General features: G+C 43.4%; 1 protein-coding gene across 1 annotated transcript; it reads right to left on the bottom strand.

Moving 5' to 3' along the window:
• Positions 1-2,400: 2,400 nt before the first annotated feature.
• SNRNP70 (small nuclear ribonucleoprotein U1 subunit 70) lies at positions 2,401-15,683 on the bottom strand. Its single transcript, XM_063300941.1, has 10 exons — positions 15,598-15,683; positions 14,453-14,609; positions 14,233-14,295; positions 13,986-14,040; positions 13,734-13,798; positions 13,107-13,169; positions 12,047-12,128; positions 5,757-5,858; positions 3,747-3,834; positions 2,401-3,301 (listed from the first exon to the last, which is right to left on the bottom strand). Exons 2-10 carry the CDS (start codon positions 14,597-14,599, stop codon positions 2,650-2,652), a joined length of 1,317 nt encoding a protein of 438 aa, XP_063157011.1. The 5' UTR covers positions 14,600-14,609; positions 15,598-15,683; the 3' UTR covers positions 2,401-2,649.

Below are 15,683 nucleotides of genomic sequence, written 5' to 3'. Positions count from 1 at the left end.
GTGTGCTTCGGGCAGTCGGGGCTCCTTGGTCTAGACGTGGGGATTCCCTCCGTCGGGCTTCGGTTGGCGTTGGTACCATCTCTTGCCGGCTCCCGCTTCGTTCCAGCCGTCTCGCCATCGGGGTGGGGGTGGGGGTGCGGCCCATCTGGTGGGTTCTTGGAAGCGGACTCTGCCTGGCGCTGTGTCGTCCTCCGGACCTCTCCTCTGTCTCTCCGGCTGGTGCGTCTCCGAGGGGGGGGTAAGGGGTGTCGGGCTTCTGGTGCCTGGCCCCTCCGCGACCTGGCTGTGGGATTCGTACACCTCTGCTAACCTCTGGAGCAGCTGCTGCATCGCCTCCAGCTTGTCCTCGACCACGCTCAGCCTTGCCGCCGTTCGCGAGCCCTTATTGGTGAGGTTGCCCCTCCTCTCTCCTTTGGTTCCTGACGCCGTGGATGATGGGACGTCCCGCGGTTCCTCCGGGGTTCTGGGCGATCCGGGTGAGGATCCCTCCGTCTCGTCGATGGTGGCCCATGTGCCTTGGGACTCACGGGTGGCGTTTGTCGTTGCTTCCCCCTCCAAACTCGATCCCGAGCTCTCCTGGACCTTGCGCCGTCGGGGCCTCAGGCATCTGCCGTTCTTGGGGGTGGGAGTTCCGTTGCCGGTCACCGGGTAGCCGCCTCGCCGTGAGATGAAATCTTCCATCACTAGCTTGGTTCCCTCACAGATTGGATCTGGACTGGTGCTAGTGGAAAAAAAAATTTTTGGATTCTCTTTATGTCAGGGTAGCCTTACTTCGAATAAGACACGGACTCACTTAGAGGGTCTAAGGATTTCCGGGTTTATTGAAGCAGAATGCATATGGAGAAAAAGACGGGAATGCAGGCGTGGTAGCAGGGTACCTCGTTTATACCCTGGTGGTGGACCTTGTCCTCCTCCACCCCCCATTGTTCCCCAAGCTGGGTCCAGATGGGTGATTTGAATTGGTATGGGTCTGACGATGGGCGATTCGGGTGATCTCCGATGGTTTCGTCTCTCTGCCTTCGTCCGGTGCAGGTGCGTCCCCTGGGGTAATGTGTGGGAGTTCCCCTGATCTGTTAATGGTTTCCATGTCCTGTCCGAGGTGCGCTTCTATTGTCCTGGTGATTGTTTTAGGAGTTTGGGTGCTTAAGGGATGATGTGTGTGTTTAAAGGATAATGGTTATCCCTTCCTCTTTCCTGATGGGCCTGTTCCCCGTTGTGATGCACTTACGCCTTGCAACGGGGAACATGACAGCCTGCCATTCAGTTAAGTCACACTGGTGTAACTATTTAGCGAAACAAGCCATGAATTCTCTTTCAATACTGGGTGTTAAACAAATGAGAGCAGAGAAGCTGAGGGTTTGGAGGGTTCAGTTAAGCATCATTCTATATTCTTCTCTTGCCTTCAATAAAAACGGATTTTGCTCGTGGTTTTCTGCTGTAGTAATCCAATTCTGGCAGTTTTTAGCTACCAAAACGAGCATTCACTGGTGATTTCAGAGGAGCCAAAATATCTGAAAAATGTTGCCAAGAAATCTTCATGTTCTTGTTCATGTAGCCACCAGGAGTAAAGATTGATTCAAAGGCATTATACTTAATGTGTTATTAAGTGCCGTGTTTTGTTTCCCCAAGAATCTTCCACCTCATTATTAGCGAACAAGTTCCTGGGTTTTGTGACTTCAACTATGTACCTCAAAATGCAGACACTACTCAAAATTTTAGACACCAAAAGGGTAGTTAACCATGCCCAGTAGCTGAAAATAAATAGTTATCATAACTTATTGTGACTCCCTTGCCTAAGCATAGATTGAGCAAGGTAAAATGGGTTTTAAAATGCAGAATTAGGTACAATAAGCTCTAAAACTGCACTTAATTCAAATTGCATGACAGAACCTTTCTTTTATTGCTGACCTTGAAACTGTTATTTCTTCTGTCTCTGAATAAATGTAACCCCACCTAAATGTTCCCTTTAATATCATTTCACACATTGGTCAAATGCAGGTAAACCAAGCTTACCTCAGTGCACCCTGATGAAGTACACTTATGTTCTTCCTCCAGCCACAAAGCCATTCTCCGTTGATAGGAAGCAAATGCTCCAAATCTATTTGTACCACTTGGTCCTTTTGCCCCCATCCCTCCCCCATATCCAGTAGCTACAACATACAATTGAACTTTTTCATTATCTTTTGATCCTTTTCCATTTGCTGCTTCTTCCTCCAGTCTCCCTCTGCCTCCCCCCCACCCCACAGCACCACAAGCAAACCCCTGGATCGCTGATTATCAGTATGTTTCAGTTATTAGTTTGACATGTAACTCAATACCTTCTAATGGCTTTCTCACTTACTGGAAGTCTAGAATCAAAGAGCATCTTCTAACATGCCAATCCCATATACATTTCACATAAAGAAGAAAACATTTAACACTTTATTCTTGTTTAAACAAAAATATCCAATTACACAGGGGATTGGTGGAAAGTTACATGTTAAGAAGAAACGGGGGGGGGGGACAGGCAGACCTGAAACACTTACCCTTCTAAACAAAACCAGTTAGAATCAATTACCTCAACTGGTTGACAGGGCCTCATTGGCTAGCAGCCTGGGAAGCAGAGCCTCACCTGGCTGGACACCTGGGGCAAGGAAGAGTCTCCATTCATCACTCCAGTGGGGGCTCCATCATGTATCCATTTTCAGTAGATAAGTAACCATCAGCTGACTGCATGGATTCTTGGTCCAGGAACATATCCTGACTGGTTTCCTCCAACGCTTCTCCCATCCCATTGTCCTGCCCCCTGTCCTCCCGTTTTTCTCCACCCCGCTCAGCCCTGTCACGCTTGTGCTCACGGTCACGGTCCCTATCTCGATCCCTGTCACGGCGACGCTCCCTATCACGCTCCCTGTCTCTGTCTTTGTCACGATGACTACGCCGACGGTCCCTCTCTCTCTCCCTATCCCTATCCCGGTCCCTCTCTCTACCTTTCTCTTCCCCTTCAGGCTTCCCCTCTATCCCATCTACACCCATTTCGCCAATGGCAGCCTCATCGGGCTGGGCTTCTCCCACTTCTGGCAACTCCTCCTTCTTGTCTCTGTCCCGGTCCCGATCCCGCTTGCGGTCTCTAGAACGACTACGACGCTTGCGTTCCCGGTCTTTATCCTTGCTGCGTTCCCGACTGCGTTTCCGCTCCTCTTTCTCTCGGCTCCGTGTTCGCCTCCTGCGCTCTCGGGATCGGCTGCGACGGCGTTCCCGCTCCTTGTCCCGGTCTCGGCTGCGGTCTCGGCGATCACGTTCACGTTCACGGTCCCTATCCCTGAGAGAGCCCAGATAAAGTGAGCATCAGATCAGTAAAATGAAAAAAACTAGCAGTCTGGGCGCATATTATTGACAATATGATCTGGTTTCTTCATCAAGAAAAAGTAGTAACTTCCCTTATGATCAAGATGTTTCAAATGAAATCACAAAGATACTATCCTTCTAAGATAAAATACTACCTATCCACCCAATCTGTACACTTCTGTGTTGTTTTTTTAACCAAATATTCTGCTACAATTAAGAATCTTCAAATTTTAAATATTAGAAGATTCTCTCACTATCAGCCTTCTGGACCCTCTAACACACAGCTAGAATTGTGTAAAATTTTGGAAGAGAGTAAACAGTTAATTCTTCTGTTGCTTCTAGAAGGAAACACAGTTAACACTCTAAGATCAGGAATCATGGCAGAAACGCCATCCTACTTTACCCCCAATTTAGCTTACCGTTCATCATACCGAGAAGTGTCATCCCGACCTGAATGTCTTATATTTACATCAGCACCTCCCCGTCGAGTACCACCGAGACCGCCACCTGCAAATGAAAAGAAAATGAAAGTTGTTTCCAGTTGTATTCTCTCTTTAGAAGCTGGCTTCTCTGGAATTTGATAGAGTAGGAAAAAAATTCTCATGCAGGTAGTTTTTCCTTACTCAGTTTAGTTTAACTTAGGCATTTTGTGAAAACAGCTCATCAGAAGTTCAAATTCAACCTATAGTACTCAAAGCTTCTGATTTATACATGCAATAGAAATGATTTCTCTTGTGAATCAAGGGAAAAAGTTAAGAAAAGGGAATCCTGTTTAACACAGAAGAATCGGGAGCACTGAAAATAGTATTTTGTTAACATAATGGTTCATATATAATGCTAAGCCATAATGAAGTTTGTTTTTGTTTAGTATGAAGTGCCAACCCACTCAATTTATTTATTTTATTTATTTATTTATCTAATTTATCCCCACCCATCTCCTCCCATCGGAGGCCTCTGGGCGGTTTACAACAAGTGATTAAAACCATCAGAATAATACAAAAAATAAAATACAGTAAAAATAGTATAAATAGAAATAAAAAATAAAGAATAAAAAATCCAAGCAATGAAACATCTAAAACAGTCCAAGTGTGGGAGGAGTGGTCTATAACAACCATCCCCACATAACTCTATTCCCCTCTCCACCCCAAGCGAGGCGGCAGAACCAGGTCTTCAGACTCCGCCGAAAGGCCAGGAGCGATGGGGCCAATCTCACCTCTGGGGGCAGCATGTTCCACAGGGCGGGAGCTACTGCGGAGAAGGCCCGCTTCCTGGACCCCGCCAGATGAAATTCTTTTAGACGGGGTCCGCAGCATGCCCTCTCTGCATGATCGGGTGGGACGGGTTGATGTAATGGGGAAGAGGCGGTCCCTCAGGTAACCTGGTCCCATGCCATGTAGGGCTTTAAAGGTGATAACCAACACCTTGAATTGGACCTGGAAGCAAACTGGTACCCAATGCAGCTCGCGCAACAGTGGTGTTACATGTGCCCTTCTGGGGGCACCAAAAGCAGCTCGCGCAGCTGCATTCTGGACCAGCTGAAGCTTCCAGATACTTTTCAAGGGTAGCCCCATGTAGAGCGCATTGCAATATTCTATCTGAGAGATAACAAGGGCATGAGTGACTGTTCGAAGGGCCTCCTGGTCCAGGAAGGGGCGTAACCGGTGCACAGCACGTAGCTGCACAAAGGCTCTCCGGGCCACGGCTGCCACTTGCTCTTTGAGCAGGAGCCGTGAGTCCAGGAGGACCCCCAAGTTACGCACTGGGTCTGTAGCTTGTGGTAAGTAAAACCCAGGCTATCACAACTTATTCAACAAAGCACAGTTCAAATCATGGCTTAATGTTGTATGAATGCATCACAGGGTTAGATGACATCCCAGAAGTTCCTTTAATTAGCTTAACAAAAGCCTATTTAGAATGCATCATATTCCTGGATTGAATCTGCTAATAACGAGATGCAAGTTTTCTCTTTAGAAAAAAATGTCACTCCCCTGCCCTTCAATTTACTGAACCTCATTTATCTCTCTTCCAGACTTAGTCCCCCTTTAGTAAATGTGAAAAAACTTAACTGTGGGAGGCTGAACTGCTGTCATGAGTAAGGATGGCGAGCAGGGGGCTCCCACCCAGGCTGTAAAGCGCATGCGTAGTACTGAGGAATTAAGCAGCCATTCAAAGAGACACAGATCAGGCCCACCTTAGCCTTTGGGGTTTATGTGTCTGGGTTTTTCCCACGCTTATTCAGTTTGTTAGGATTCTGTTTATGTAGCAGTAATAAACATTAGAGTACTACTCCTCGTCTCAGCATGTGTCTCACTGTTAGGACAACTGCACACAGTACTCCAGTATATTCTTCAGAATCTTAAAAAAGATGGCCTTTGTAATCCAATTATTAAAGCAGGGGTGTTTGATATAATGCTTTTCCACATGCTTACCAAGTCTACGTGGGCGCCATCCCTTCACCGTCCGGCCTCTTTCTACATCCACTAGCACTCGCCTGCCATCAATTTTTTTCCCATCGGCGTGCTTGTATGCCGCTGCAACAGATTAGGAGGAATATCCAGGGGAAAGGGAAGGGCAAATGGAATTGCCATTATCTACAGTGTACATAAACAAACCCACCCTCCCCCAAAGACTAATCATATGGAAAAGATTTGGAGAGGCAGCTTCTATGGCCCCAATGATTCCTTGGGTAAGGGATTGCTCCACACCTGCCTTGGGAAATCTTGCCTCAGGTTTTCTAGGAGGAAACCTGAATAGAGTGCTTGCCCGGGACAAAATCTACATTACTGCAGAACAAAGGAACCAGCAAGCACATCAAGAGTAACCTGGCCACAACAGCTATAAATCCCTCAGGTTGTGGAGCAAGCCCAGTTCCATCCCATAATGCAACCCCCCTTAGCCTCCGCTGCTGCAAAAAAAGAAATGTTATTGAGCAGTCAAGACGTTCACATTACATTCATCACTTGCCCAGAGGGAAAAAGTCTGGATAAAAACCATTTCTCCGTCCATCTTCCCAGCTCACTTTAGGGTGGGCCAGGATCTACTGTTCCTTCAACAGTATCCCCCACCAGCCAGTCCCAAAAAAGCTAGGCCAAATCCCTCGCCCAAAGCGAGAGCTCCTGTAATTAAACTAACAAACGAAAAACAGATTAAGGAAAAAGGGAAGTGAAAAGGGAGACAGAATTTTCTTCTATGTTACAGAGGTAGTGGAAGGTTTGACTGGAAAGAAAAGAGAATATGCACAAAAAATGGAGTAAGAACCCTTCAGCGGAACTGGCTGGTCCCCTCCCTTAAAAGACCCAACCCACTTTAACCTTGTGTACCACCCTTGTCACTGTCACCCGGTTGCAGATCTCTAGGATATTTTTTAGGGAAGGGAAATATACTGAAGCAACTTGCTAAAGGAAGGGTGGGGCGAGCACGCTAATATGTAATAAGGAAATAAAAGCATTTACCTGGAGAAACTACTTACAAAACCATTGCAACTTTTAACTCCTCAAACTCACTGCATCGGGCTGCTAGCGCTGGGGCCCGAGGCGCAGCTCCCCCCTGCCCGGGCGCCCCCGGCTGGGGCGGTATTTTGGGTTTTGCATTTTAGCTGCTGAGCCGACCTTCCCTGCCTTACCTGTCTCAGCAGCAGAAGTCGGACACTCAGATTCCCACCCCTGCCAGCCCCTGCCCAGTTCCCCCATTCTCAACCCATTTCCCAAACTAGGTAAAATCTTTTATTAAGAGCTTAGGCACACTTGATCCTTTTAGGGGTCCTCACAAGCCTTGGGAGTCCCACACTACAGCCCCAAGCCTACTGAAGCCATTTATGTGTGGCAATGAATTGCAACTATGACAAAAGGCCACACAATTAATTAAGTACTAGATAAAATTAAATCTCCCACCCAGGTGTTTCAGAAATGTTTCTTTTTAAGAAAAAAACAGCTTTCAACTTCAGATAACTACAAAAATGTAGCAATAATGTTGGCTACCAAACTGCTGGTACCCTTGAGAAATGGCCACAATGACTCTTCAACTTTGGGTTTGTTTTTTAGTGGGGGATATTTTTAGGAAATTAAAATGTAATTGCTTAATTAAAATGTCTGGGACTAGAAAGAGGACAGTGTTTGTACAAAATTGCAAGGAAAATATTTGTGGTTGCATTTAGAAACCCACAAATTTTTAATAATGAGGTTTGCAAAATCATACACATACAGAAATATGAGAGAATCTCTCTCCTCAGCATGTGCACAGAAATAACGCAGAAATGTTCTTCCCCATCTCCTCTGAGATGGTAATTCTCATAAAAGTGGATTCTAGTGTACAGACTTGCTGTCATAAAAAGTATTACTTCAGAAAAATATTTAACAATTACCAGTTTTGAGTAAAACTGATGAAAATAAATACTAACTCTAACTTCTTACCACTGAGAACATTTTCACCTTGTCTGGTTTACTCAGGCAAGCTTTTTTAAAATCCCAAAGTCCAGAAAGCAGTTTCTCTGATGAGGGATGCATTTTCCAACAGTCTGCCATCCTCCCTCCTCCGTTAAAAAGAAAAGGGAATTTTGAAAAAACGGGACTTGACAGAATCATCATCAAATTGTCTCCCATAGCAAAGATGTCACTCTGGGCTTTGAAGCCACCCATCAGGCTGAGAGTCAGTCAGTCAAGTTTGGATGTTGGACACGATGACACACCATCATCTCTTACAAACAAAGTTAGTCTCATGGCTCCTCTCCAGACAGGGTAGCCAGTAGACCGGAGTCACTACTCCACATATTCACCACCATTTTACTGTAGAAAGGAGACGAAGCTGGGCCTTTTCCAATGAAGAGGTCAGTCCGAGGCAAGAAGAGTTGCAGCATGCTTACCTGAAACCACCCTCTGTACTGAATCTTACCTTCTAGGACATTTTACATAAAGCAAAATGGGCCTATTATAAGAACCTCCTGATTTTTTTCAGAGCTTCAAAGACTTCTGACGGGATATGAATAACCATGTGGGGGCAACTCATCTGGAACTATTCTCTGATGAATATACAATTAGGCCTGAAAAGTTATTTTCAAAGCCCTTACATTCTACTGATGCCAATAAATTTACAATTCAAAGCTTCTGTATACCAAATTGGAGCCTCAAATTACTCTTATGTGAGAGGTCAACCACCTGACTTCCAAAGGATGAGATGAAACATTCACTTTTAATACAGAAATCCCATCCCCAAAAGAGAAATTATAATTCTTCCAATTTCCAAATGCTTATACCTAAGTATCAAGAGGGAGAAATAACAAGGGAAAAGGCACTTGATTTCCACTGGTTATATTTCTTTGTATTTTATTGGAAGGCATATTTATGAGAACAAATAAATATGCAAGAAGTATATGGTCTTTTTTAGGGAGATTGTTACATGACAGGACTCACATATTTTTCAGAATTAGCATAGCTAGTTCTCTGGTCTGAATAAGGGAAGTTATAGAATTGAAAGGTTGCATGAGGACTTAGTTTTTAGATAATCCCTCAAGGGACCAATGTAAATTGATCACACTATGTGACTTACGGCTCAATGCCAAAATCACAGCTGTTTTGTTTGCCAATATGAGACCCAAGGATAAGACTTATGATTTCTTCCCCTGGATACAGGGGCCAGCAACTAATTTTCAGGGGAAAAGATTGGATTGTTTAATTATCTAAACAACTCAATAGTGCCTAAATACAAGACTAAAGTGAAGAACGCTTGTCAGTCTTTTAAGAGTTCACCATTTTGTCTTATGCCACTGTTTTGGACAGTCTAGATCAGTCTTTCCAAATAATCCCCAACAATAGGGACTACAACTTCAATCATTCCCAAAGAGAATATTCTGGGAATAATAAGAACTGTAATCTAATATATCCAGAAGACTTAAGGCTGGGAAAGGCTTCTCTAGATACAGTACTGACCTGGTAAAGATAAGCTGATAATGGCCCCATTTAATTCCTACATTTTAAAATCCAAAATTCCAGTGATTGAAGGTATCTAATAGAAGATATCCTTACAACTACAAATTCAGGGAGGCCAAAGAAGTCTTGAATGTTAGCCATGAGCTTTCTTAACATTCCTAGCTATAGCCTCCTTCAGGCAGAATTGAAAGCTCCAAATGCTACACAATTGAAAGAGCTAAGCTAAAGAAGCCAGACAGAAAAAAAAGATACAAGAAAAAACAGCAAGAAATGTGTGATGTGTCTGAAATGCCCTCTCTACCAGTATTCAGGAACCCAGCAACAGTGGTATAGTTGCCTGCTTTCATGTGGAAACCCTTATTTCAGGGGAACAACAAGTTAGAATCTCTGTTGAGACAGACATCCCAACCATGTCCCACTTCAAGGTTCATTATGGCCTTGGCAAGCCATACCAGGGGTAGCTAGAAGAAATCCACCTTAGTTTTGTGCCCCAAGTTAGGCCAACAGTACAAATGCCCATTAATTTACTACCTAAAAGCAGAGCTCAAATATCCTCAGTGTTGCTTCCTATCAACTGAAAGTTCAGGAGCACATGCAAAAATACGCACTCCCTCCTAAGAAACACATATTAGCTGCTCAGTGTATTTTAGGATTATTTGCTAGAGATTATCTGTCCCAGGTTTAACCAAAAGTAGGCTGCATCTGCTCCAGCTAAAAGATCTGCATTATTCTACAGAGAGGTAAAGAATTTCCCAAAGACAGAATCTAAAGGATAAAACATGCAACTAGGCCTTCTAATATCTCAAACTCAAGTAACTGGAAAGAATGTTTCCGTTATTTAAGTACAACTTTATAACTTTTAAATTCAAGAACAGATTCCAGGAACATGTTCACTCAAACCAGATATCCCTTATACAGTGTACAAATAAACACTCATAGATGGCTGCCAACTTCCATTTAAATTAAACTGCCCTTCAGACCCAGGTTATTGTCAGCTATTCCTCCCAGGGAATTAAGTGTTTCTATTAGAATAGCAAAATTAACAGCCAGATGCACAAACTCCATAGTTTTGCCTTGTTTTTAAAATGACAGAGTTAAAGCAGATTTTTGCTTTGTGCAAATAGCAGACAAAGTATGCAACCGTGTTAACCCAAGAAAGCACTATAGAAACTGTGCAAATGGTGCTATTTTTTTTACTATGGAGATGCACCTTTAGTGACCTCATGTGATCAGGTAAATGCTAAATTACAATTTTATTGTCACATATTTTATGTGTTTTGGAATAATTAACAACATTCTAGTTTTTGTCCTTGTTTTTCCAAAGAACACTAACCCGGATAGGAACTCTATCCTATGTTTACAGGACTATTTTGTGAACTTTACATTAGAACTTTGCCATACAACATTTGGATTTACATAGTTTAACATGGACACAATCCAATCAGAATTTATGATTAAGAGGAAATATTTTGGATTAGGCGATATGAAAATATGTTACTCTACCACTTTCACATGCTACAGAAAGAAAATATTTTGATTCCTCCAAACAGATTCTGCCTCTCTCTCTCCACAGGTTGCCAATTTAGGTTCACAGATTATACAGACTATAAAATGGCACATGTGTGACTTAAGGAGGGAGGATTCACTCAGGATATTTGAGCTATACTAGAAATGGCCGGCCTGTTGTTCCCTCCCTCTCCATTTAATTCAGGCTGTAAAATGTAGAGCTAACATTAGAGCACGAGGAACCTATTTCTTTTTCTCCTTCTATACAGCAAGAGAGGTGTACAGAAACCAAAAGAGAAATAGATTCCTTCCTTCCTTCCCTCCACCCCCAACTAAGCCATATTACCTAGCATCTGCCTTTGACCTGGCTTGTGTATAGAAGTGTGTTGGGTACTGAGGTTCTTACCAATTATACAAACCCTTATACCAACCATACAATGAGATGTTGTAAAGGGGAAGCATAAGGATCAGCTGCAAGCCAGCAGTGGCAATAGCCATCAGAAAGGTGGCTGCAGTGACAATAAGAACACAGAATTAATACACCCCGCTCACAACAGCCTCTCAACAACAGCATCTTTTCAAAACACAACTTCAGGTCAAAGTTACACTTGCTTCAGAAGAACTTCTTCATAGCATTCATTCTCTGTCTTTAAAAATTTAACATAAAAGAATGGGCAACAGTTCAGAGGGTAGGGGCAACTTTTCCTGGGACCCATAATACAAGCAGTAACTCTAGCCTGCCCCAAAAGATGCTGGCATGACTAGTGGCCCACCCTTGGCCTACAGGGATCCATCCCAAACACATGGGAATTTAGGGAATAAAGAGAGGAACTGTTGCCTGTTACTTTAGCACACACATTAAATTTGCGGCACCCCAGCTACGTTAATTTGATTTTCTGAAACTAGGTAAGGAATGAAAAGGATGCTCCCAAGAGATACAGCTTACCTAGGATAAACTGAGAATCCCAATACAGTATCATCCAAGAATTACAAAGTCTGCTAAGAGAAGGGAATAAAAACTTCCTTCCTTTTAGACTACATTGTTGACCTGATCATAAAGGTCCCCTGAAAAACTATCTGAGCTATATTAACGGAACTTGGGTGCTCGCCAAACCAAGCCAGGCTCCCCCACTCTGTACTTACCTGTTGGGGAAAACCCAGGCCCTCAAATAACTTAAGGGCTTAAGATAGTTAAGGGATATTTATAAAACACATGCTTTTCTAATAAAAAGTTAATTTAGATTAAAATATACATACAGAAAAGGTTAAAATCATCCCATAAAAGGACTTACAGTGCATGTCACGTTCATGTTCATATTCAATGAAGGCGTAGCCACGTGGCTTGCCGGAGTGCTTATTGTACACCATGTAGATCTAAAAGGATTAATTAAGCAGGCATATAGGTTCAGGGAAGCTCATGTAACAGCAGCCTTACTTCTTTCAGCATGAGGGTCACAGTGGGCTTCACACGGCTCACTGAAAATTACACTCCGATATAAGAGATGCCTTTTATTTTTCTTCTACCTTTATTATTATTTTCATTTTGATAGTTTTTCAGGGTTTCATAATAGCAAAATGCTACAAAATGTTTTGTTTTTTAAAGGTCTGGAGGTGGTATTAAAGAGGCAAATTGAATGCTTTAAATGTCTTTTTAAAATGTTCTATTTCTTACATTTTAAGGAATGTTTAAAGAAACATTTGAATTCAATGTATGCCTTATACTCATTTTGCCTCTCAGCCATGCACAAATCTAAAAAAAAAAAAAAATCCACCCACCCAATTTGCAGTTTTATATCCCTGTCTGACAATATCTAATAATCTCCATTTGAGTTCTAAAAAAATACCACTTTGAAGAAGCCCATCACTTAAGAGATTATCAGTCAAATGGAAAAAAAAGATCAGCATCCCCTTTTACACTGTTCTTGGCTGATCTTGTTTACTATTATGATGATGTATCTAGGCAAGATTTCCACAGGAAGATTCCGTATGATATGAATATGATTGTCTCCCATCCCTCAGTTTTATGTTGTCTAATCAGTCATTATGGTTGCAACTATAAAACTTCAGTTTGCCTAATAAAGATATTGCCTTTGCAAATTTTAGAATTTTGAGATATGGACCCCAAACTATACTATATCATCATTTATTCTGAAATTTCTTAAATAAGTATATTTTTTATGAAAAGAAAAAACACATTTCTTCCCTCAAGAGCAAAAACAGGAATGTTAAATGGTAAACAGGAATATGATCTCAACCTAGACAAAGAGATGCACAGAAAATAAGGCAACCCCGCCTTCCACTGTGGAGATAGTGTTTTGGGGAGGGCTGACCTAAACTAATATCCTCACTCACTCTTTTGATGGGTCCATAGACTTCAAATTCCCGCCTCAGCTTGGACTCTGTTGTATCATAGTTCTGGAAAGTAAATAGGAAGCTAAGTAAGAACAAGAGCAAAGTTAATACTAATGGAAAACCAAAGATACATCTGTCTGGGATTATTAAAGAAGCTAGGTGATTCAGCTGGCACCTCAACAGCTCTTGTGAACAACATTGTCAGTTTATACAATAAACTGGACGTGGGACAGACCTCAGCATGTACATTCTCTACCTACTGGAATGGAAGGAAGCCCCACTTCACCCCAGCAATTATGCCTCCCCAACCACCACCACCAAATTCTTCCTTGGAAAGTTGACAAATTTGGGGATGGGATCGGGGAAGCAGTAGATTAAGCAGATTAAGCCTATTCTGTTCTTCAGCAATCTCTGCTGCACTGGGTTTCCAAACAGTGACAAAACAACGGACCCTTCCCCATTTCCCAGCAAACGATCAACTAGGCTGCATGGTACAGGGAGTAGTGATGTCTGGAGCTCTGCAGGTCACCAAGAGTGCAGTCAAGGGCTGCATGGGGCCAGCAAGCTGTTTACATGCATTTTAAGCTGAGCACTGATAAGAGGAAAAGAAAATAGGAAATAACTTACAACTCTGGCTACAAAAAGTGTCTTAAAGGCATCTCCTTGAGCATTAGGATCATTATGTGGATCCCCTAAATGAAAAGATAATAAATCATATTAGAAGAGAAATGAGGAGAAACACCTCTTTTGCTTCCCTATTTGTTTTTTCACAAATGCAATGCCATGCCTCATCTTTAACTAATGGGACTATCATTAACTTCAAGTTAACGATAAAAAGTATCCATTCCTTTCCACAGCTTGCTACTGTGTCTCACTTACACATCTTCAATTCACTTTCAACCTCTTGCTGTCGGCGTTCAATCTTCTCTCGCCTCTGCAATGAAAAGGACCAAGGAAACATAAGGAATGCTTATCTTGTTTTTCAGTGTATCCCCATGAAGGACAACTGCTTGGATCTTACAAGAGCCATCTCTTCAACGTCCTTCTATTTAATTCTTTCTGTTTTAGGACCTTGGATCAGAGCAAATGCTGATATACCTCACATTTAGCTTTGTGCTACACATACCTTCCGTTCCATCCGTTCCTCCCGCGTCTCTGCGCGAGTGGGTGGGGGAGCATCACGTGGGTCCTAAAAGAGAAGCTCATTTGTAATAACAACTCTGAATGTTTAATTAAGAGAGAAAATGTTGAGAAAGCAATTGCTACAACGGCCATCTGCAAGCATTAGCCAACGTCCCAGTAAGTAACAAGCCAAAGAGAGTCAAGACCAATATTACTGCACCTACCTCAAACTCACGGATGTAGGGAGCAATACCACTGTAAGGCTGATTATGATGTTTCTCATGGGGCAGTTTCTCCAAAGGAGGCAGATAGGGTATAGGATCACGGGGCGCAAATAGTGCTAACAAATTTGGGGGCAGGAACTGTGTCATCTTGAAAAACCTGTCATGAAAGAGAAAAAAATCCAGGCAGTTTGAAAAAAGACCAACAGTGGCTAATCCTAGATGTTATCTGCATGGAAGCCATAAAACAGATTTAATTTTAAGCCATATGTATATACACATACATCCATACACCTACACACACACAATCTGTCTGCAACAGGGTAGAAACAGTCAACTCAACTGACATATTTTGCAGAAAGTCTCCAGTTCAAATCTTGTTGCTACTCACACAGCAAATAGAATCCTGAAAGTTCTATTTTTCCAAATGGCAAGTGGAAAATTGTTTTTCTTCAGTATTCCATCATATACAAAGAATTCGAGATGAAAGAGGCTTCAGCAGGATGGTGCAAATCAGACTGTTCTCTACAGTGGGATTGGGCAGCTTTTAAAAAGTGGCACTCCCTCCTACAATCTGAATTGGTACAACCACCACACCACCTCAGCATACAAGCCCCTGGTTCCATCGCATGGGCTATCTCGTCTTCAGAAGCTCTCCGCTAACCACTCCTTTCTCGCTCGTGACCTCTACCCCGCAATGACAACGGCAGGGGGCTTATCAAGCCCACGACATCTCCCGTTGCAAGAAGGTAATGCGCGCGAAGACCGTGGAACTCAGCAGAGTATGCTTCGTATTGTTGTGGCTGCTGCCGCTGCTGTTATCCCAGGAGCCCCTTGGACTTCTCACTCGCTCTGACGTGCGCGCGTGTACGCGCGCGCAAGGACCTCTCCCACCCACCCCCTTTCTTCACCCACAACCTCAAGCTCGCCTCACCCCCTCCTCTCTCTTCTGTGGCAGGCCTTCCCCCCCTCCCCAGATCTTGCGCAAAACCACCACCCTCAGATTCCCCTCTACCGGCCACAACACCCCCTCCCCGGCCTTGTTATTCCCAAGCAGCGCCTGTTCTCTACCCCGCACAAATCAGCTAGAAAACGGCCTTCTCCTCCTTCCCACGAAACAACACCCCGCGCGCGCTTCCCGCACCCACTTTCGTCTAACTAGCCGTGGTGACCGTCTGCGATCTTCGTCCGCTGTTCGGCGCCTCCCGCCGCTTCAGGCTGGGCCTACTAGGCG

This window comes from Candoia aspera, chromosome 4 (assembly GCF_035149785.1).
Source record: "Candoia aspera isolate rCanAsp1 chromosome 4, rCanAsp1.hap2, whole genome shotgun sequence".
Classification (NCBI taxonomy): Eukaryota; Metazoa; Chordata; class Lepidosauria; order Squamata; family Boidae; genus Candoia; species Candoia aspera.
Note: the sequence above shows the minus strand (reverse complement) of the source record. Positions and strands in the feature narration are given on the sequence as shown.

Bases quoted from the DNA above. Each gene is read 5' to 3' on its own strand.
- SNRNP70 (XM_063300941.1), bottom strand. From the start codon at position 14,599: ATGACACAGTTCCTGCCCCCAAATTTGTTAGCACTATTTGCGCCCCGT. The intron at 13,799-13,985 runs GTAAGTGAGACA...CTTTTCATTTAG, and splicing joins TGAAAGTGAATTGAAGATGT to GGGATCCACATAATGATCCT. The intron at 3,302-3,746 runs GTAAGCTAAATT...GGGCTCTCTCAG, and splicing joins ACTTCTCGGTATGATGAACG to GGATAGGGACCGTGAACGTG.